This window comes from Cyclopterus lumpus, chromosome 22 (genome assembly GCF_009769545.1).
Source record: "Cyclopterus lumpus isolate fCycLum1 chromosome 22, fCycLum1.pri, whole genome shotgun sequence".
In the NCBI taxonomy this organism is placed as follows: Eukaryota; Metazoa; Chordata; class Actinopteri; order Perciformes; family Cyclopteridae; genus Cyclopterus; species Cyclopterus lumpus.
In genome coordinates, this window is record NC_046987.1 from 15,045,975 (window position 1) to 15,068,756 (window position 22,782).

At 39.2% G+C, this 22,782-nt stretch overlaps 1 protein-coding gene across 1 annotated transcript in view; it reads right to left on the reverse strand.

Annotated features, from left to right (window-relative positions):
- Positions 1-1,374: 1,374 nt before the first annotated feature.
- Positions 1,375-22,782, reverse strand: part of stxbp6 (syntaxin binding protein 6 (amisyn)) — a 49,533-nt gene continuing 28,125 nt past the window's right edge. Inside the window, exons 3-6 of the mRNA XM_034525183.1 lie at positions 12,189-12,319; positions 11,805-11,970; positions 4,233-4,390; positions 1,375-2,715 (exon numbers count right to left, since the gene is read on the reverse strand). Coding sequence (XP_034381074.1) covers positions 2,692-2,715; positions 4,233-4,390; positions 11,805-11,970; positions 12,189-12,319 — 479 coding nt within the window. The 3' untranslated portion in view covers positions 1,375-2,691. The remainder of the gene's footprint in view (positions 2,716-4,232; positions 4,391-11,804; positions 11,971-12,188; positions 12,320-22,782) is intronic.

A 22,782-nucleotide genomic window follows, 5' to 3' on the forward strand; every position in this document is an offset into this window, starting at 1 on the left:
AGGGTCATACGTACATTCAATTTATCATACATTCCCGAAGACTTTCATACAAAGAATCCAGCATTCTGTGTTTCATTGATCACAATTCAAAGGGGCACTTTATTCCTGTTTTTTTACCATTGAGAAACATTGTCTCAGTAATCATTAACTAAAACTCAGTCATTTAATGTTCCTCCTTGTGTTCAAAGGACCTATCAATAAAGTAGAGTAGCATGTTCCATCATTTGTTGGAGGTTTTTGTGTTGAGACTTTGGTTTACTGTTTCTTGCAGCCTGAACTGAGGGAATAGTCGTGTTAAGACATCGCCCTCTCCTGGGGAAACAGGACAATCTCACGTGGAGCAGTACGATTTGTTTGACTGGAGTGCAATGTTTCCATCTGGTCTTAATAGTGTTAAAACAGACACATGAATCTGATCGCTGAAACATTACTAACTATTTCTTCCCCGGAGTCTTTGTGCCTTCTAGTCTCATAGGGTCCATTAGACCTGGCTGTGTCTGAAGCTGGTCCTGGTTCCTGACCCCTTGCCCCTGGGTCCTGCATCCAGCCCCTGGCATGGACCTGGCCTCCTTCCCAATGGCCCGGGCTCTTTCTCTGTTCCTCCTGCCTCAAGAACCTGACCTCATTGGTCCGGCCTCCTTGGAGATGCCTCCTGCCTGGTTGCCCCCCCCCCCCTCATCTGTTGCTTCTGTCCATCCAGGGAGAGGGATCCTCCTCAGTTGCTCTCTTGAAGGTTTCTTCCCTTTTTTACGCGGGAAAGGGTTTTTCCTGATCCAATGTGAGGTCCTGGGACAGGGATGTTGTGTGTGTGTGTGTGAACAGATTGTAAAGCCCTCTGAAATTTGTAATTTAGGGCTATAGAAAATAAACTGAATTGAAACAAAAACAAATTTGATAGGAATGCATCTTGTAAAAGTATGACCAGTATTCTTTTAAAGAGGAGACTACACCAGTACTGGAGAAGCAATTTCACAGAAATGGTACTCTCTAAATATGTCTATACACACACACACACACACACACACACACACACACACACACACACACACACACACACAGATTTAAACCCTGAGCAACAGCAAAGGTAAGCATGCAGATTTTTAAATAAACAAACAGCTAAAATTAGATATTAGACAAAAGAAGTCATATTAACGTGTGTAAAATTTGACCCTGAATGACAGTCACCATTTATAGATAATCGAGTTGATTATGATATGAGCATGAAGTGAGAGTGGACATTTTAGACACTGTTTATAAGTCGAGTAAAAGACAAATGCAATAACAATGATAAACACCCCCAAAAATGTATGTACAACTTCTGATTCCATTGTTTGACAGAACTATTAAAGCAAGTCACACACACAGACAATAATATAAAAATATTTGTACTGTATTTCTTTATTCAAATAATAAACATCCAAAGTGTTAGAGAGAGGAACAGAATCACAGTAAGAGTTAGGCAACTGGAACGTTTCAGTATAAACTCACTAGCGCTCTGCAAGATTAGGTTGTCAGTGCATTGTAAATTCTAAACTTCAAAACATTAATAGAATCAAATACATCTTGATTGTGAGAACGGTATCTTGCAAGTAAGGAAGCCAAAGTTATAGTCAATGTGAGAGCACTGACAACAAATAAACAACTACACATTGCTGCTAATATTCAAGACAGTTGGTCATTTATCTATCAGTTTCCATATCTCTATAATGACCAACCCAAATTATACAAAAAAGCATATAGGTATTACTACTGAATGTTAAAAGTTGAAATACAGCGGAGTCATTTCAAAACATCCCATGTTCATGGGACAATTTAGATCTACCCACACCGAGATACTACAAGAAGTACGTTTTGCTTTTTACAATGCAAAGCTGGTTTTCTGAATTTAACAAATTATACTTAAAAAGCTAATTTTGGAAACATAGTTCTTCAAGTGCACTTGAATGTTGGCAACTGTATTCCATGTAGTTTTGGTTGTGAATGGTAGATACATTTGACAGAAGTTTAGTATACTTGCCGGTTGTTAAATATTGTATATTATATCATAAGCAGTTTATTAAATATGTTGAAAACATTTTGACTAATACTGTTTTGAAATTATGGGACGGAACAACAACCAATGACCAAGAGTGAAGAGCAGAGGAAACATTAAATTTGAAATAAACACTTTGGGATTTATTGATGCTCCGACCAGATCCAGTCACACCTGTGAGGGTCCGCTACTCATAAATCAGACTGCATAATCACTGCAGTGCTTATAAATAACGGTCAACAATTCATTACAAACAACCCAAGCTGTTCCTCGCCTTGGAGTGATTGCTGATAATGACTCGTCAGCATGTGTACTCTCACGTAAATGTTTGAGCATATGAAAAGGGGAGGTGTTTATCAAACAGTCATGGTCTGTGACTTTCTTTTGGAAAACAGAAGCATGAAACATTCTGCTGACTGTCTGCAGTATCGACGAGTTACCTCTCTTCCTCCCCCAGCTCGATGCATCACCATCAGAATATGCACCAGACAATCAACAATCCAAAACATTAACATGTTAATAACATTGTTTCAAATAGTAATCATATTAAATCTTTGTAAAAATAATAACATCTGGAATCCTTCTCCTGGACAGCGACTGGCGATTGGTGACCCCCCCCCACACCCTCACCCTCACCCTCAGTTGGTTTTGGCAGTGGTCTAACACTTGTGCTTCATGGCAAGCTGTAGAAAAATCAGGGTGGGGGGTTGCAGGATAATACAATGAGAATTTTGAATTACCCCTTCAGCCAAATGCGACCCAGCTAAAAACACCAAGTACTGCATTTGGAACAAAACATGCAATAGCGATCACAGTGAGTAAAATGAGGTAAAGGCACATATTTGATTTGATATTTTAGAAAAGTTCCACTAAAAGAGTATAACTGTTCAGGAGAGTTTATTATACAGTTGCTGGAAGGCAGCCAGGGGTCATGGTATTTTGTTGTATTCGGGCAATGAAGAGCCAACTTAATTTATCTCATTAACATGGGTTCTAATTTAACTTGTGGCTCGTTAGAGAGATGGTCAGAGCCACCGATCTAATACAAAGCTCCAGGGTATGGAGATGTGAGGATGGAAGGCACACACATTTACACAAACGTACACACACACACATACAGTATGGAGAATGTTGCTAGAATAGGAAAACTGAATTCTACAGATCAAACAAGTGGGGGCAGTAGAGCAGCATGCAGAAATGACGGGTGTGTTTAAAATTCAGCAAAGCAGTGAAATCGGCTGCTGACACAAAGTAAGGCGCAGAGATGGAATTGCAAAGGTGAACTAAGATTTGAACAACATGCAGATGGCCATTGTTAAAGCAAATTCAGACAAAAATGTAACGACGGTTGTGTCAATTCATCAGTAATTACTTCTTCATTAGTCTGTAAGGCCACCAACAGCCTTTAACAGACCAATGCTAAATGATAACTCAAAAAATATAGAAAAGATATTGACAGAAATGGAAATGAGAAATGCCAGCAAATTAGTGATTCTTTACAAGGGTTCTCCGGTCCTGAAATCACCAGAGCCTCGGCATTTCGCTTTGCTTATCATAGTTTTTGTAATTCATCCCACTGGGGAAGCTCCTCTTTGAACAGTAAGAGGGCCATGCAAGGCTTTTGTAATGTCTTTCAATTATCACGAGCCTGGCGTTATGCATCGTTCAAAACATTTCAGTAGGCAATGGATAGCTGTACTATTAAAAGGTTATTGACATCCCACTTTAGATGGCACATGTCTCGGTAAAAGCTGCCTAATCTTATACAAGAAGCAAACCTGCAAACCCAAGTCATATACTATGTGCTATTAGAGAGACAGATATAATCATAATCAGTTGTGCTCGTTAGAAAGCAATAGACATTCTTATGTTTTGCAGTAAAAAAAAAACAGAATCATATTACGCTAATAGCCTCAATAAAGCGCATGCAATTAGTTGATAAACAAGACGATATGGAAGGATCGATGTAGGATGAGGGAACACACTCCTGAAGTTAAAGTAAATTAGGAAAGAAAAAAATAAATATCTTCACAGAGCTGCTTAGAGGTGGAAGTCATAATGAAGCAACCTCTGCAAATATCCTCATGTTTTAATAAATATTTGATATTTTGGCTAAACTAATGATGACGAGATAATCCAGTGCAGTAAGCCGGCCATGAGGTTATGCATCATAACGTATCTTGCTAACATATTGCCTCACCTTCTGTGCAGTAACAGAGAACTGTTCAGCACTGTTCATCATGTCTGCCGTCCTCTCCTCCGCCCGACCTAATCGCTCGCCGCGCTCATTCAGAGCCTGGCTGGCCTTTTGTACAGCACTCGTCACGCTGTCTGCAGCCGAGTGTAGAATACTGTTACCTGCAGATAAGGGATGGGGGTGAAGAGGCAATACAGAGCCAAGACATGTGAAGAAGAAAAGGGGGACACGGAAGAGGAAAGAAAAGACAAATGTGGAAAGAATTGTGATTCCTTTGTTGAACAACTGAATGTAAGAGACCAGTTGTAACAAATGTGCCTGTGAATGGCTTCCATCAGGTGTGTAGTAATGAGTTTCCTTCAAAAGTTGATCTACTTCAAGGAAAGATCAAGTGGAATTAAACCTTTAAATATGCAAAAGCAACACCAAATTCTCCTCTCACTGTCGTGTAATAAAGAGATGCTCTGTGCTTGGCTGCATGGCAAGCCCTGTTCAAATCCCCAACTGCATTAAATGACCTAACTTTAAAAAGTGGAAAATAAATAAAAACACCCGGTGTGAAGATGAGCTAAATTTGATTTTTTTCAGGGTCTATATCCTTGGAAATACAGTAAATGAGTTTGAGGAGAAGAAACAGACCGATCAAAGCTTGATGGTATTGACTGTATTAAGACTTGACAGGCCAGATTCAATCTACTCCCACAGGAAATTGCAATATAGTGAGCGTATGTCCCGTGGCATCAAAGCAGGTAGGTTGAGTGACAGATAATTGGGACAGCTAGCTCTACTGCAGTGGGATGTATGACAGCCCCAAAACAGCTGGTGCTCCTTCAAAAGAAGTTAACTTGATAAAGTCAAAACAGTTCATGTAGAGACACACCTGTGCCGCAGACACACAGATGGATGTATAGATGTTCATCCCCACAGCCACACACACAAAAGGCAGTGGACACACATACACACGGTCTTTCTTTAGTCAACCACAGAGTTCAGGACACCCTGCACATGACAAACGCATCTTGACAGATGAAGAAATAAGCTTCACACCCATCAGGATTCCTTTTTCATTTGGTTGCAGTACACGGCATACAATAACTCCATAGTCCACATCTACAACGTGAATGTAATACAGGAGCAAAGTTCATGTGTAATTATCCTACATTGAAAAAGTGTTTTCTGGTCTGTATAGGCAAAACACATCCCTGTTCTAATCCATATGGACAAAAATAACCCTTTCACTAGAAAGCTTTAGGTTGTCACTATAGAAAAAATAAGACCTTTTCACCTCCAGACAGATTCCTCTTAATCCCCTCCTCCTCGGGAAGAGCCCAGGGAGTGATACTGCCATCATCCTCAATATAACCCCCACTCTCACAACCCCTGCATCATCATACACTCTGAGAACATCTCCCTTCATTTGTCTGCACTCTTAGTTTCCTTTCTCTGGTGGCTTTCTTCTCACCAGAGATCAGTGCCAGGCCGCAGCGTGGGCTCCCCCAGTGGATAATATAATTACAGTAAAAGGCAGGCTGAAGATGTTCTGGAAGGCTTATGAGAGGACGACAGCATCAGGAGCTGAATGGAAGATATGTAGGCGTAAATTAAATCGCTGTGAGCCTTTATGACTCTGAACTTAAAGTGGGAGCTGATCAGCGTTATTATCAGCTACTCCTGTTACTTTGGAGGTTTACTGATAATATTACAGTCATTCTAATGACGCAGGAATTTAATAAAAACGTCTTTGATTATGACACTGATCTAAAAGAGGGGCTTTTGTGGTTATTGTCAACTTGCATTGTTGATTAAGAATGAGCTCTCATACGAAGCCGGTCCTATGGCACGCCTCTCTCAACAATGCACAAGGAATTTAGTTGTCATATCCAATACAATCATATAAACCCAGGGTTTCTACAACAATGGAGAGTGAACCAAAACCAAATATTCCAGAAAATATAAACTATAAGCAAAGACAAACATAACATGAAGGGGAGAGATCATTTAAAGTCAACCCCTCCCTTTCCAGTCTGTGGACAGTAGATCATAGGCGGTGCTGCTGATGAAAATAAGCTGATGGTTATCAACAGGAACATGTCAGCTACACGTTAAGACGCTGACAGCCAAGTCACATTTACACAAAGTATATGGGAGAGATTAGATTCAATGGTTAACTTCAAGAACAGAAACACCAACACAAAAAAATCCCTTCAAACAATACAGAACATGTTTCAGTACTTTTAATATGTTCACTGACAGTGTACATGACCCTATTATCAATATTCTGGGACAATGCTGTGGGGTATAATGTGGGGGTGTTTGAAGGGGAAGTGTCTTACAATGATTTTAAGTATTAACGAGCACACGCTTATCTGCACTTCAAGAAGTTCCATCAATAATTCTTATTACCCTGATATTACCAGAGGGATTTTGTCGTTCATCCAAAGGAACTTATGAAGCATTCGTTTAAGAATTCCTGCCAAGTGATCCCAACTCTTCTCAAAGCTGCACCTTCCTATCGAGAGCCTTCTTACTGAAGTAATTACAGTTATTTTCAACCTGGATCTTAACTTCCAAGTTCCTGCTTGTAGATGTATGTACTTCCAGGTCACAGAGAGGACATTCAACATAATTACATTTGACCGTTTACTGTACAAGTACAAAATCACATTCAAAAAAGGGTTTTAGGTTTATGAAATCTAGATTGACTAATTTATGAAAGGAGAAAAATATATACACGTATGGTTGATTTCAAATTAATAAATACACAATCATGTCAAATGTGTCTGTTTCAATGTGTTAAGCATTGATTATATCATATCAATAATAATCATATCAACATTTTCAAACTTAAAAGTTAAGGAAGAGTACAAGAATACACTTCCATATTATAATTGCAATATTTTGATAAATGCTACCCGATGTATTCAAAATGTTAGTGTAACTGTCACAAAATAACTTTAATTCATCTTTAAAATCATATATTACATACATGCTATTGGGAAAGAGTCAGTTTGCTACAGAGTACATTTAGTCTCCTGTTTCATTAATTCAAATGTTGACATTATCTGCAGCAGCATAATGAAACTTTAGCAAAGGTTTAACCGGGAAAGATACTTTCCTCCGGCACTCCTGTCCCACACACCTATTATTTTTCCATAGCCTTTTTATCCAATTACTTTTCTCCACATACCTCCTGCAGTTATACCCTATAGAGTTAATTTTCACTTTCAATGGTCACTCCCAAACAGTTCTTCCTTACTCTACATTCCCAACTCATTCAGCAATCTGTACATTTCCATCTTTCGCTGTGAAATACAAACTGTATATGCGTCATGATATCATTTTCTTGCAATCACCACGATGCTGTCCCTCCCATTTCCCCACCACTAAAAGGCATCCAGGCCTTTGACTTGCTCGGCATCATCTTTGACTTACACAAACTCCATTGCACTCAATCATCACTCAATTGTTAATGTAAAATGTGTCACCCAGTGCTGAGGTTCAGGACAAATGATCCTACTATAAATAGTCATTAATATGTATAAATTTGTGTTTTCTCCGCTCTTCTTAAACTATACTTTGAATGTACATATTTATGTGTGCTACAGACACTGTTGATTTGGAGTGAGGCAGATTCATAGCCTGAATGACTCCTTAAAACCTTCGGTTAACCACTCGTACAAAAAGCAAGGCATCACTCAGTGTCATCACTCGCTCAGTTGGCCTTTAGTTTTATCACTGTCCTGCTGGTTAAAAAGTAAGGCACTAAGTAAGGACACCAATGGGGACGAACAATTCTGTACCAAATGTACCGGGGAGCCGCGCCGACAGAGACAGAAAAATAGCTAATAGGTATTCATGAACAGCCTATTCTCAGTGGCTTTAATCAGCAGATAAATGTCAGCGGCACACAATGCATCAAACAGCCTTTATTTCCACCCTAATCTTGTCGAAGCTGAAATGTTAATGTGTGAAATGATATACAGAAGTACAGAATACTGAGGACACCATTAGGGAAGAAGCACTCCATCATTGTACTGCCCTCGTACGTCAAAAAGTGATTTACCTCCGCAAAGCATGACAGTCTGACAGTGAGGGGCAAGGACAGTGAGCATAAGTCACATAACCTTTGGATGTAAACTTAAAATCTCTTTCAGCATGTAGCCAACCCCCACTGTGAAAACACAAACCAGGGAAATGTTGACCTTGTGCTCACTCTGATCATAAAGAGGCAAGTTGTGTGTGTGTGTGTGTGTGTGTGTGTAAATATTAACTACATTCTATCCTTAAACATGACACCACTATACCTGAAAGCCATGCGCAGAGACCTCATTTCGGAAGGCTTTGTTTTAAACAATTTTTAAATCCACCTTTGTGTAATGACCTAATTTAGTGCAGTCAGAACTTGTAAGTGCATCTACTCTCTAGTGCTGCTTTAGATATACTAATTATTATATTATAATTTGGTCGCTGCACGATAATGTGGCCTCTTATCAAACTTGACTTCTATTGGGACTCATCACTTGTTAGTCAGCAACAATACAAAAAGAGACATTTTAATTTCCTTGATTTCTAGAGGAACTTAATACTTTTTAGTAGTTTTTAAGTAGTTTTGCAAACTTTACTGTACCGGCTTACCTCGTCTTAGTAGATGACCGGGGTGTGAAACTAATTCTTTCCGCATTCTGTTCAAATAGACCTTGCAACGGAAAATGACTGAATCTACAGCTTGGTCTTCTGTGATGAGAAAATATCAAACATCATATATAGTCATCATAGTCAGCTCTGATGTTGAAAACAAGTTTGAAAACATCAAGAGGGGTTACCGTTCTGGGATTAGTAAATAATATAATAAAATTAAAAGGATTGAGGGTTCAGTTGTGAATGTCATGCAAAGAAAATGTGTGAAACTGGAAACTGTTTGATTAGTCATCCATCAATTGATCTTTCCTGAATTAAATGTGGAGTGGAGTTGATATTATAGTGTAAACCATTAAAAAAATTATTTGTGCTTGTATGACTTAATCACATTTTTTGTATTATGACACTCATGATGCAATGCATTTTCATTTTGCCATTGAGTAATTGAATCCTAAAACCTGGAAATGAGTTAACAGTTCTCTCGTCTCAGAGTCAAAGCATATTTTTGAATGGGTTTTTGGTTTGATGCCTGAAACGAGGTTTGTGGCGAACACAAGCTTAAGAGACTTCAACGTTTTCTTCTCGGATATAAAATCCATCAGTAAATACCCAATCTGTGAATTTTGCATAGTTTAAGTGTTATTAAAAAAAAGCAGTTGCTAACAAGTGGCTGAATAAGACTACGACACGTCATCACGCCAAACACCAGTCCGGCTTTAACTTAGTGGTGGTTACATGAAATCACGAGACAATGGTTTAGTTTGTTTAATGCTGGCTTTCACTTGTCGATTGCTTTTTCACTTCAATAGTCCAAAAGTAGTGTTCATGTAAGTATCATATATATACTTGTGTGTGCCACAGAACTTATTTTCTGCAATAATAGAAAATCCAATGGAAAAATGCCATTGGCTTTTTGTGCGATGTTAACTTCTGGGGTTGGCCGACAAAAAGACATCTCCATGCAGCACTCTATTGACAGGGCGTCTTGTAGTAACACAACCAGCATGGGGAAAACGTCCTCATTAAGCTCATGCAAAGACCAAAGTTGGTGGAATCTACAAACTACTGATGGCTTTCTCATGACATCCCTTGACCACACATGGGGAATCTGACAACCAATGTTTCGTTCATTTATTTTATCCTCCCTATCTTGAGTGGGAAAACAAACTTGTCTATCTAGGGCACTTAGCAATAGTGTCAATAGTTAATGTGCATAATTCTGGTTTTATAAAATCTACCTTTTCTGGTTGTTGCCCTCCCAGAGGATTCTGCAGATAGAGCCTTCCACAGTTATGGTCCCACACCTGAGCAGCGTCATGATTTTTGTTTTGCACTGGTGTGAGACTTAAACCGGAGTGGACAGAGTTGGCAACATGTTGACATCCTTTCGGTTTTCTTCTGTCACAACATGTGTGGCGAGCTGTTAACTTTAAAGTCTATCACACGCAACATCTTTTCCTCACAGAGAGCCAGGAGTTCATTAGCAGATAATTGGCTAGATGGACTTTTAGTTTGGTGCCAAACGCTGCATCAAAAACTGGGGTTGTTTCATTAAAAAAAGTGTATTTTAAATAGGACAGATTGTTTTGGTTGGTAAATAAATTCATAACTGAAGTATTTCATCAGAGACAGTACACTATGTGTTGTATAATCATCCACGAGAACAATGCTACAGGACCTCTAAGTGTAATTTTCAGATCTACTGGAGGCGTGTGGTCGATTTGCAACATTTGCACTTCATAATCCATCCTGCTCTAATGACCCCTGTGTTCAGAGCTCTCAGGGGCCGCACTACCTTCCCACCGACACATACACACACTATAATAAGCACCATCTGGTCAGTTTGAGAGGAGTTTTTTAGAGGAGGAGGGAGGTCAAGGCAACATAACAGAATGTTGAGGGAACGGCAGCTTTATCATAAATGAGTAGATGGTGGGTTCCCACACAGAGTAAGAAAAAAAAAAAGAAGGAAATTTGACACTAATTATAGTGTCTTTATACACGCATGCACAGCTTCATCTCTCTGCAATGTATTGAACTATACTTGTTTGTATCATGAATGAAAGCTCTCAAAAAGCACCGTACCAATTTCAAGTAAACCATTTTCTTATCAAAAATATGCATCCGGTAATTGATTCTTGTATATGTGGGGCAGATGGACACCCACCAGGAGGCAGGTTTGTAATGCGTTGCCATAAATAATACGATGCATAATTTAACAGGTTGAATGGTGTTTAAAGAAGAGGGCTGGAGGTAAACAGATCAATATCGGATTAAACCACTCAGGATGCTGCATTCCCTATTTCAACCAACACCACAACTCTTAACCTCCTGTGTAACAAACACACAATTTGCCGCGAGGAAATGACTAATTTTGTGATTTAAGATTTACATATCTTAAACATTTGGGCATTGGTTGTGCTTTGAATTGTTTGATTAGCAGTCTTCACATATTAGTTGGGCATAGATTGAATATTCCTTCCAAAGAGGGATGTTAGCGTTTCATTAACTGTCACAGCTCTTACTGTGGAGGTTTAATGTTATTTTGAAGGGTGGAAAACAATAGAAAATAATGAGTCTCTCACTTAAAGCACACAAGGAAATGTGTCAACATCACATACATTAAGAGGAATTATTACTTAGTGTTGTATTTCTATGTGCTATAAACCAGTTGATCTGTGTCAGATGCTTTGAGTCACAGCTGATGCATTCTGTTGGCCATCCTCATTGACCTCACTTCAGCTGAGCACCCAACAGATGCTGTGTACAAGGAATAAGCATGCATTTTCATACACACCAGGTGCTGGTTGTCATTATACATAATCAGATTCAAACTGGCTTACAGCACAGTATGAAAGCAGCAGGTCTGGCATAGCAGAGCCGCTGTGTTCTGAAGAGTAATGTTAACCGGGACAGTTAGCAGAGTTATTTTCTTACCCCCCAGCAGTTTGGACTGACAGTTGACAAACTCTGGTTTCCTTGCTGCGCTGTAGCGCTGGCAGGTGTGATGAAGAACCTGGATGAAGAAGCACTTCTCTCCTGCTGAACCAGCAACCCACTGGTCGAAAGCATTCTCGAACGTTAGGTCAAACTCTGCACAGTCCTTGAAAGGAATATCAGTGAGAGAGAGAGACATGAGTGGGAAGTGAGTGTGTGAGGCCAGGGAAAAGAAACATCTAAACTATGAAGGAAAGAAATGGTGAAAGGCATACAAAACTAGTTATTTTGTATCAGCAATACTCATGGTAATGCCCAAAAATCTGCCGACTAATAAATAGGTTGGTTGAAAGCAACGGTTGAAAGGGATGGGGTGTTACATACTTTGTTCGGGTCAATGCCGTTGACCTGGTGTAGCTGGTTGATTGTCCACTGTGACCTCTTTACGAAGGCAGAAGATCCTTGGAACTGCTTCACCTTCGTGATGGACACGTGGGAGGGTTTCTTATTTGTCACTGTGGGAACAAAAACAATAAAACACACCTGATAACATTTAACATTTAACAGCAACATCAAATTCCAGAATATGAGGTTTATGTGTAAATTGCAGCCTCAATGTTTATTATGTAGTTGGAACAGTTTTGATTAGGGTGAATGGACAGTTCAGGTCGCAAGAAATCAAAATCGAGTGCAAGGTCCTTCTGTGGGCAGCAGAAACAAAGGCATCCTTTAACAAAGGACAGCTCCCTTTTGGAGCCAATAGCAACAGAGACCATAATAACATTTCCTCTGAGAAGACACAGCCCAACCATGAACAGACAAATAATCCTGTACACATGGATCTGGCCTTTATATTTATCCTGCCAAATTGTGTGCAATAATCACATATACAATACACTACTCAATAGGTGTATCTTCTATTCTAGTTACATATAGAAAATGTTTTCACACACACTGGTTTAAAGAGCATAAACGCTCTACACGTTCCTGCCAAAGCAAAACTTGCAGATTATTTTTAAACCGTGCTGGACACAGCTCATGTCTCTTGAATAAAGGTGATTTCTTCAACTACTTTGCTGACTAAGTGGGCAACAAATTGCACTGTGTTCAAGTGTGGAGGTATAAACAAGTCACAAGAGAAGAATGGACATTCTGAAAACACAAACCAGTGGCATTACATTGTGCGTTCGCCATTAGGGATTGTGGAATTTCATTAGTTGGTGCAATAACAATCATGCTTATTCATACAAAAAAATGTTACAATGCAGAAAAAAGTCATTTTTTGGAGGCATTTTCTTTGTTCTTGACCTAAATAATCTGTCCTGTTCAATTGATATCCGTGTTTAAATATTAACATAACAGAGATAACCATGTTTACAGATCATCTGCGTGTTGAGTGTCTGCTGGATGTGTGTGTGGCTGGATTCTGAAACTGTGTTTTACATGCTCCTGCGTTGCATTCTTAACCCGGGCAGCGAGCCTCTGCTTCCGCTTTCCCACATTTCCCGTTGTGTCATCTCAGAAACAGTGAAGTGTTCGGGTCATATTCACTGCTGTCACTCTTCACTCTGCATCTCATCTCTCCTTGTTCAGGTTTATTTTGTGATAGAGCTACCACACCTCATTCCTATGGAATTGATTTAGAAAATATAGGTAGGGCTGAATGTTACATCAGGTGATACATTCAGTAAGACAATTCCCCTGAGAGGAGTGGTGTTTTGATGTGTTTTGTGTATCCATTTAGACAGCTGCTGTTAATACTTGAGGAGCTGGCCTGAGGTTGCAGGGTGGAACAGACAGATACAATAGAGGCTGGCAGACTATTTTTTTTTCTTGAGAATATATTTTTACTCAAACAGACCGCCAGAACCGTGACAAACGGATGACGTGAGTGACCCCATCTGTCTCGGGTCACACAGAGGGCTAATAGAAGCTCTAAAAAACAGAAACTTTCATGAAGGGTTTGACAGCCTCATGTAATGAACCGGTGTGTTGAACAGTAGGAGTCTTGAAACTAAGGTTAACCAATTCTCAGTGAGAATAATTTGTCTCTGAGCTACATTTGTGACAGATGATATACTATAGCAGAAACACTACTTGTCCCAAACGGATGAAAGTTGAAATGATTTTATTGCGGTCACTTAATAAGCTTGGAGATAAAGGAGTAGTGCCGTATGAATTCAACTAGAAACCGTCTTTCTCTCGTCTTAATCTTATTCTACCAGAAATGTGCCAACACCATGCGGCTGGAACCAATGAGGAATCAGGAATTAATTTGGCGATGTTGATTCCTGATGAAAATAGAATATCTTTTTAAATTAGTTAAAACTGCTTTCTTTATAAAATGTTACAAAATACTATAAAAGCCCATCACAAGTAGCCAGAGTGTGCGCAATTCCTTCCACTCAAGGAATGACATTTCACGACCCAGATACTGAACATACAGAAACAATAGTTTTACTGTGGACACTCATGTCAAGTCTCAACGGTTGTAAATATTTGCGCCTACAGCATACCGAAAAAATAATAGATGAAAAAGATGATGATTATGAATGAGTGTGACCCCCGAGCCTGAGAGGTTTTGACTGACACATTCCAACATTAGCATATTCACCGTCATATCACAAGCTTTGTGGAGAGCCTGCTTTGTAAAACAATCACAGTGGCTCCGGGGTCAGAATGACAGCGAACACCACTGGAGAAATGGCATGAAGCACGAGAAGTGCATACTTAATTAGCGGTTACTCACATGGTGAGGAAAATGTGCAATCTGGTAGTGCCATTAGGCGTCTTTTTTTTCACTTAAATTATGAAATTGCACTTAGACCTGAATGCAGAAAACATGTGAAAGAGACCTGCGGTCTCAAGGCGTTGGAGCTAAATCGTCAACACATCAACACAGAGGTCTTAATCACACTGCCAGACACCTTTGTGCCTCTCCAATCCATTTCATATTCAGTTGTTGACTCCCACCTTGTCTGAATTGCTCCCCTGCATATTAAACTGAAAGTTAAAGGAGACAGCTTTATTGGAACAGCAATCAAGGAGACTGGGGAGAAAATGTATGCTCAAGTTTCTCTTATGATAAATAAAACCAGCATGTGATATTATGTGTGTGAAAAAAAATAATGTCTTTATCAAGAAAAATAATGACATGATAAAACCACTGGGGAGAAATTGATGTAATGTCTGCATGTCTAATGACATGAAACTATTTTTTTTAATCCCTTCTGTGTCGCAGTACGCTTCTTTTTGATATTGTATTTTGCAAACGTTGATAAGCTAGACTACTTTTAAATCAGACAACAACCCGACCACCACTCCTCCACGTGCATTATGAATATGAATGGTCATTATGCTGACTAGTTGAGACCGAGATTCAATGAGCTTGAACTCCTGTACAGATGAAGAGCCCTTTCCTGTACGTGAACTGAAGTGGATCAAATATGAAACTGTAATGCAACACGATCCTCTGACTTGTTTCCCTTTTACAAAGCAAAGATAATAAATCACAACCACTCCCTGAACACAATGTGAAAGCATAATAAACTTTATGAGATTGAGGAGAAAAAAAGAAAACACTGCATTATCGAAAAAACAAGGAAAGCCCACAACCATTGTTTCCATGTGGGCTGTCAGAGCAAGGCCAAGGAAGGGGTTCCTGTCCTGCTCCCTTCTCGTGCTCTGATGGCGACATGCTCTCACTTCCTCCTGTCCATAAGTTCCTTGTTGTGCTTGGCTGAGCGGCCTGAAAGAAAACTCGTACTGTACGAGTTACAGACTGCAGATATCACAGAGGAAATCCTCTTTAGAGAAGGCTGATCCTATCATAGTTTGTGGTTAATAGAGAAATGTGATCACCAGGAGGAATTCCAGCAAAAGCAGCAATGACATATAGGATCATGTGAGATGTGTGCAGGTTGTTGATTATGAATGCATCCAGTATTTATGGAAATGTTTAATATAGTACAGTACTATGAAAACAAATATAATCAATATATAATAAACCAACGCTATAGTGAGTTTGAATAAACTCTGGGATTAATGCAGAAACATTGTCGCTCGCCAACGACACCATGAGAGCAAACAGAATACGAAGAAGGACCACCCCCATGTGCATAACATTAATAACTTTCTTTTACTGATATAATACAACTTGTGTCAACACTGACGCTTATCAAAAATCTCCATCCACAAGCCAGAAATATGAAAAACATCAGTATTTCATGCAATCCGAGAACAGTCATGTAAATCTAAAACAACGAAATAACAAAAGATCACATCAGATCGGGAAGATAACGTGGAACGGTTCAGCACTGTGTCGCCCATCCTGCCGGATGTGTGACATGCTAAATGTTCTAATAACTAACAGAGGTACCTTCGGACTTTTCACCTCCTGTCCAATTATATCATTTTGTCCTTCGTACCACTCATCTCAGCACTGAAGTACTTTCAGTTTTATTCCAATTGATATCTGTGTTTAAATATTAACATAATAGAGATAACCATGTTTACAGATCATCTGCGTGTGTCCGCTGGATGTGTGTGTGGCTGGATTCTGAAACTGTGTTTTACATGCTCCTGCTCTTAACCCGGGCAGCGAACCTCTGCTTCCACATTTTGTGTCATCTCAGAAACAGTGAAGTGTTCGGTTCATATTTACTGTATATTCAAATATGACAAACATCAGAATTTCGTGCCATCCGAGAACAGTCATGAAAATCTAAAACCACGGAATAACAAAAGATCAGGAAGATAACGGGGAACTGTTCAGCACTGTTGCCCTTGGAAGGAGATGTTATTCCAAGACTCACCAAAGAAGAAAAAGTAAAGTAACTCGCACAAAATAAAAGTGTGGAGTGCACACTATACTTATATACACACACATACACACTGCACAACTTATCCATCAAGCCAACAGTAGCTGACATTTGGAAAAACATAGAAATGCATATAGTATATCTATATCGTCATGACAAAAAAAAGCCACATTTGCTGCTTCTTAAAGCCAAAAAATTCAAGTACTCCTAAGTGTCACAAAAAATTGAAAAAAAAAGAAGAACTTTGTGTCCCCATCTATGTGACATATTCATCTGTATCTGTGATTGTGTTGCTAAACAGATTTGTATGTTTGTATTGCAATTCCTGAAGATGTTAATCAAGCTTAAAAGATGAAGACAGGTTTCTAATCATTTGACTCTCCCATCTGTCCCACTTTAATGAAGCATTTCACAGCATCCATCTCAAGAAGGTGGGCTAAGGATCTCTTGACAAATCAGACCAATCCTCAGTTAACGCTCAATTGGCTCCGCAGTGCTCCAACAGTGAGGTTGCCATGGCAATCTCATTTGCATGGCACAAAAGACACCTGAGAAGATGAGGCTGGCAGCTGGCCAGGTTCATACAGGGACAGCGAGTAAGGACGGTGTTTGTTGGGCTTGGACGAGGGCCAGAAATGACTTAAACGGATAGATCATATGTGTATGCACACACTAAACAGCTGAATCCACATGAAATATCAGACTCATGCAGCACATAATGATTCTAAAAAGTTTAGGAAATATTAGATGAGTTCATGATTCAGGAAAAGGCTATGCAGAATACATTTATCATTGAATCATTGGTAGTATGAAATACTTTAGTGAAGTCAAATTACATTGATGTGGAAGCAAAGTGGGGGTTTGAACTACAAGTGTTGCTGGAGTTTTGACCTCTTCCAACTACATGACTTTTCACCAAAAAAACTGCAACAACCTGAAATAATATCCTGCTTTATGGATTAGAGAATGGTTGAATGTCTTAGCAGCAAATACACTATGGTGCAAGGCCAATATTCAAAGAGTTTGCGTTACAGGTTGAATTTTGCTGCGTGTTGCTGTACACACTGTGCCTGTCTAACACTTTTCCCCGTCTGGGTCTATGATTACAGATCTATTTTAGAACTGTCCTCACTCGGCTTGAGCTGGAACACACTGTTATCTCCAGAAAGAAGCTGTCACTGGAATAAACCACGGCACTGGCTTGACTTGGAACAACACCCCGGCACAAAGGCCTCTACAGTCTATTCATGCATTCAAAAACACAATGACTGCTGTGTACGAGTTTGCCTCAGATAGGATGGTGCCCATGCAGTGACAAGGCACCAATAGTAAAAAGGATTGCATATAACATGGTGAATAATAGCAAGAGAATAGAGATCGGCGTTGTCCTCCTACAGCAGATACAGACACTACTTGCTTAACATAACATCACTAACAATGGAGCAGTGCACAGCTTTTTAAAAGATCTGACTTAGTGTCATATGATTTATATCAACTTTCAGTTTGATTTTCTTTGATCCCATAAAAAAGGATTTTTAGTCAGCGAGCGGCAGACAGTCACCATCCGACTTTAAAATGGCAGTGCTCCTTTCAAAAATTATTGGTAGCAAAAACATTATCTTTTGAATATTTGGCAAACTAAGCTGTCTGTCACAGCTGGCGGACAACTGAGATGTTACAAGGAAACATTCTTACTTTTTTGTGTTCAGACACACTGTTGTGTATTTTCAACTTTGGAAGCCAGTCAGTGACTAACAACCCCTAAAAACAACAATCATGCATGACTGCTAATAGCTGTAAACCTTCACAGTGGGAATATCATGGGGTACTGCTAATGGCTGTGTAAATGACTAAAAACACCAGGAGGCAGCTGGGAATTGTTGTTGAAAAAGAAATGTAGATTTCATATGAAATAGAACAGAATTTGCATGTTTGCATTTTGATTAACCTAATAATGCCTTGCATGGCATTTATATGACTATCATTTTTCAAACCACATGTTCAGAGTATAACTGAGGATCCTTTGAAAAGCCAAATGAGCTTTTTAAAACATAGCTGCCTTTTGCCTCCATTCACAGCTGTTATCCATCCAATTATAAAACTCACCCAAGGACAACACGTTAAAAGGGTTCTGTTCATGTGCGTCAGCCATCCAAAATGAAAACTCTCATTTGAGGCACCAAAGTTTTTGTTTTATTTAGTTCAAATCAAAGCTACTCAAAAATGATTTTATGTATTTAAGAATCTATTTATTAAATAATGTGGTTGAACTGGAATGATCAGCAAATTTATTTTTGATATCTACTCTGTATTTTATTGATAAACAGGTATGGAGTGTATATGTACAGTATGTAAGCAATATTAATACATGTGTAATTTACTATGTAGCCAGTTACCTGTCTGCAACACAAGGGTTACTCTAAATTGAATAATATCATTATTTTAGTGTTTTGCCTAAACATGTCATATGATTGAGCAAAACACTAAAAGAATCACTCATTTCATATTGAAACAAATAGTTTCCCGACATTACTGCTCTGCCACAACAGTTGTCGCAATGCCATATATTGTAATCTAAACAGCGATATTTAAATGCTCTCTAGTTTCTCTGTTCTGTTGAGATCACAGTTGAAATAAACTTGATTAAACGTGACTCATGTCAGCTGTACTGTAACATGGTAAGACAGCAGCACTTGGGGTGATGTAATGACCCGTTGACAGCTTATGATGCAGTGCAAACATGCTAATGATATCACTCCGACATGCTGTCTGACGTGCGGACTTGCAGCTTGAATAGTTTATTAATGAAGTAATGGGGAGTTATCACAGCATAAACTCAGAGCTGGTGATGAAAAAAGGCAAAGAAAATGAGGGTCATGTGAGAGATAAGATAAGAGGAATAGAAGCCATTGGAAAAGCAGCAGCAACGAATGTCGAGTTGTTGAACCATGTCACTTAGCAAATACAAAGGACTAAAACAAATGTATTTGAGATGCATTTGTTTGTCTTATAGCAAGTGATGAATGGTTTCACATCTACACTACACCAGGTGTAGATTACATTTAATCACAAAGACGGACAAGCAATACATCTTACAATCCACTTGAAGAGAGACCAAGTAAGAATACAGAGGTAAAGAACCCAATCACATTTTCCACTGAGGCAGCTCGTTGCATTTCTCGTTCTCATCTTGCTTTCTGCTCCTGTGCACATCCAGGGGAGAAACACAAGGTCTGTTGTGAGGCCTTTATTCCACATTGTGGCCCCCTGAGCTCGTCCATCACCCGGTGGCTCCATGGACCACTTAATAACCCAGCTAGCCCACATAGTAGACATTCCTCTAGAGCCCGAGCCCACGGATACTAGGAAATATTTAATTACACCTGGGCACTGACCTGAGCCGTCTACCCTACTCTGATGCCACAAAGCAAACTTCCCATCAGCCTTTCATGGATCCCTACTGCTCATGTAAAACCTGAACTGATGTGTTTCAGCAGGACTCAGCTAAAATTGACAGTCTCATACATATTTGGTTTTTGGCCATTTATTCAGTGGCGGAATAAGTAACAAAATACACATCAGATAAGGTAAATATGTCTACGTAAGAAAGATAACATGTCGATTAAAGCGAGAATGATAGAAACAAAAGAGCCAGTGTCGGGTCATTATTTTGAAGTACAATTTCTCAACTCAGTGTGAAAAGAGATGAAAACGTATACAAAACCTGCTGCATGTGCCAAAACTCTGGTGAGTGTTAATACACGAAGACCTCATTGCAACCTAATCTGGAATATTTCAAACAGTCAAAACAAAGCACATTCCTCAACACTTACTTCTTCAAGATGACCTAAAATGATGTGCCTGGAACAGAAGATCTTTAAACCAAGAACAACCCGTGTCAAACCTGGGTCACGTAGTATTAGAAAGAAATGGTGAGCCATAGCCTGTTTGTGGGAACAAGAGGGATAGTGCCCTTTGATCTCTCAGCTCAAATGTGTTAAAGCATATACACTGCCTGTCTTACCAGAATCGTGAAATGTCTTTACAGAAAATGTCAGGTGTTCGTTTTATCATTTTCCCTATTAAACTTAACCCGGGGAAGACAGTAGGTTGGTTTGATCCAGTACTCGGTACCAATAAAAGACTCTGTGCTGGTACATGGTACCAGGAAGAAGGGACAGGAGCTGCCTGCTTTTTCAACGAGAAAACACATCCGTTAATGTTGAGGAGAGGTTATGTTTTCAGCGAGGTCTGTCTGTCTGTTTGTTTGTTTGTACACTCATTATGTTTCACGTTCATTTTAATTGCTAGATAGAGCCTTTTCGATACGTTTTCACTCTGCTCGGGAACAGTTTGCTGCTGTCGATGTAGTTTTCTTCTAATTAAAAATGTTTTATATATATATATATATATATATATATGTATATATATATATATATATATATATATATATATATATATATATATATATATTTTAAAGATTCCCAAATGATGCCCTTACAGCCATTGAAATAAGTGTTTCTAATTTCTTACTGCACCATAAAGGCATTAAAACTGAATGTGTGTTCAGGGATACTTGAAGCTGGGGGTGGAAGGAGAACAATATGCAGTGATGAAGGTTATTCAGTTTACTTTCACCGCTGACTGAATCCCACCTTGGTGTAATTGTATCCCCCTAACAAACCTCCATTACTAATTGTCACTCTGGAGATACAGCAGTATTTACCTCTCATCTGGGTGGTCTGGCTTTTGGTTCTGTGATGTTTGCCATCTAGAAGAAACCTAGAATTTGACTACTACTGTTTGTTTGGCGCTATAACAGGAGAAAGCTTTTTTGAATTGCAAAGAAAATTATTGCATCATGTAGTACTATGCTGCAGGGCACTTTGTTCTTTCAGCTTTGAGACACTGTCTGCTTTTCATAAGATGAAGGCTTAAAAAATATTTGTAGTGTCTGTGTCTCAGCGTGTGCTTTGGCCAAAGAAAAACATATTTTATTATGTATTGAAAAACATAGTTATATAGTCTATATACACAGTAGTGTGTTTGGATGATGTTTTCAATCACAATTCCTACCACGTACTAGAACCAGACAGGATTAGAACACCACCTGAAATGCCTTCTCACGATTACATGGTGAGGTCAATAATCAATGTGAAGCAAAAACAAGTTCACAAATTATAAACTATAAATCTATATGAAATCGTTGGACCCCGGCCCAGTGAGCAGCAGGGACAACTATGCTAATGCTTCATAAACAACCTCCAATTTCCATCCATCCATCCATTTTCAATACCGCTTATCCTCATTAGGGTCGCGGGGGCGCTGGAGCCTATCCCAGCTGACATAGGGCGAAGGCAGGGGACACCCTGGACAGGCCGCCAGTCCATCGAGGAAAACCTCCAATTTATCTTTTGTAATAAAAGACCACACTTTGCAAGCAAGTGGATAAACTTCTCCGCTACACTTACCACTGAAATAGTTCTTCATACAAAAAACACACAGAAGCAATACCCGTTTAAGCTTTTGACTTGATAAATGAGGCATGTCAGCAAGGAGGGCCGGGTGCTAATGAGCATCCATCAGTCTTCTTCACCAGAAATCCAGACTACAGGCAGATCAAGGTCATAAAGACAGTCAACTGAGCCACAAATTACATGTATAAAAGCATCCCTACACAGAACAGAAGACTCCACTAGGTATGGAGGTACTATAATAGCACTATTAATTCAAGTATTTTGGATTATTTCATTTCCTAACTGTAGCTATAAAGCTAAAATGATCACTATAATAATAATAATAATAATAGGAGCCCAGGGGATGACATTGTCCGTCTCTGTTGGATAGCTTTTTCTCACATTCCAGACCCATACAGAATTTCCTGTCTACATTCACCATAGTGATCTAAAAGATGATACAGATGACATAACCTGATCTCAAAAATGACGCCGTGGTTACAGATGTTTGCAGTTAAAAGGTGCGTAGGACACATGTGTATTGTATTAAACTGGAAATTGATAATTAACTGAGGCGAAGTTTCCAAATTGACTTAAAAAAAAAAATCAAAGGAATAGTGGAAGTTTACAAACATGATGCTCACTTAATTTACAAGGTTATAAACACTCTACTGAACTAGGATGTCCATTTCCTGTTGCCTT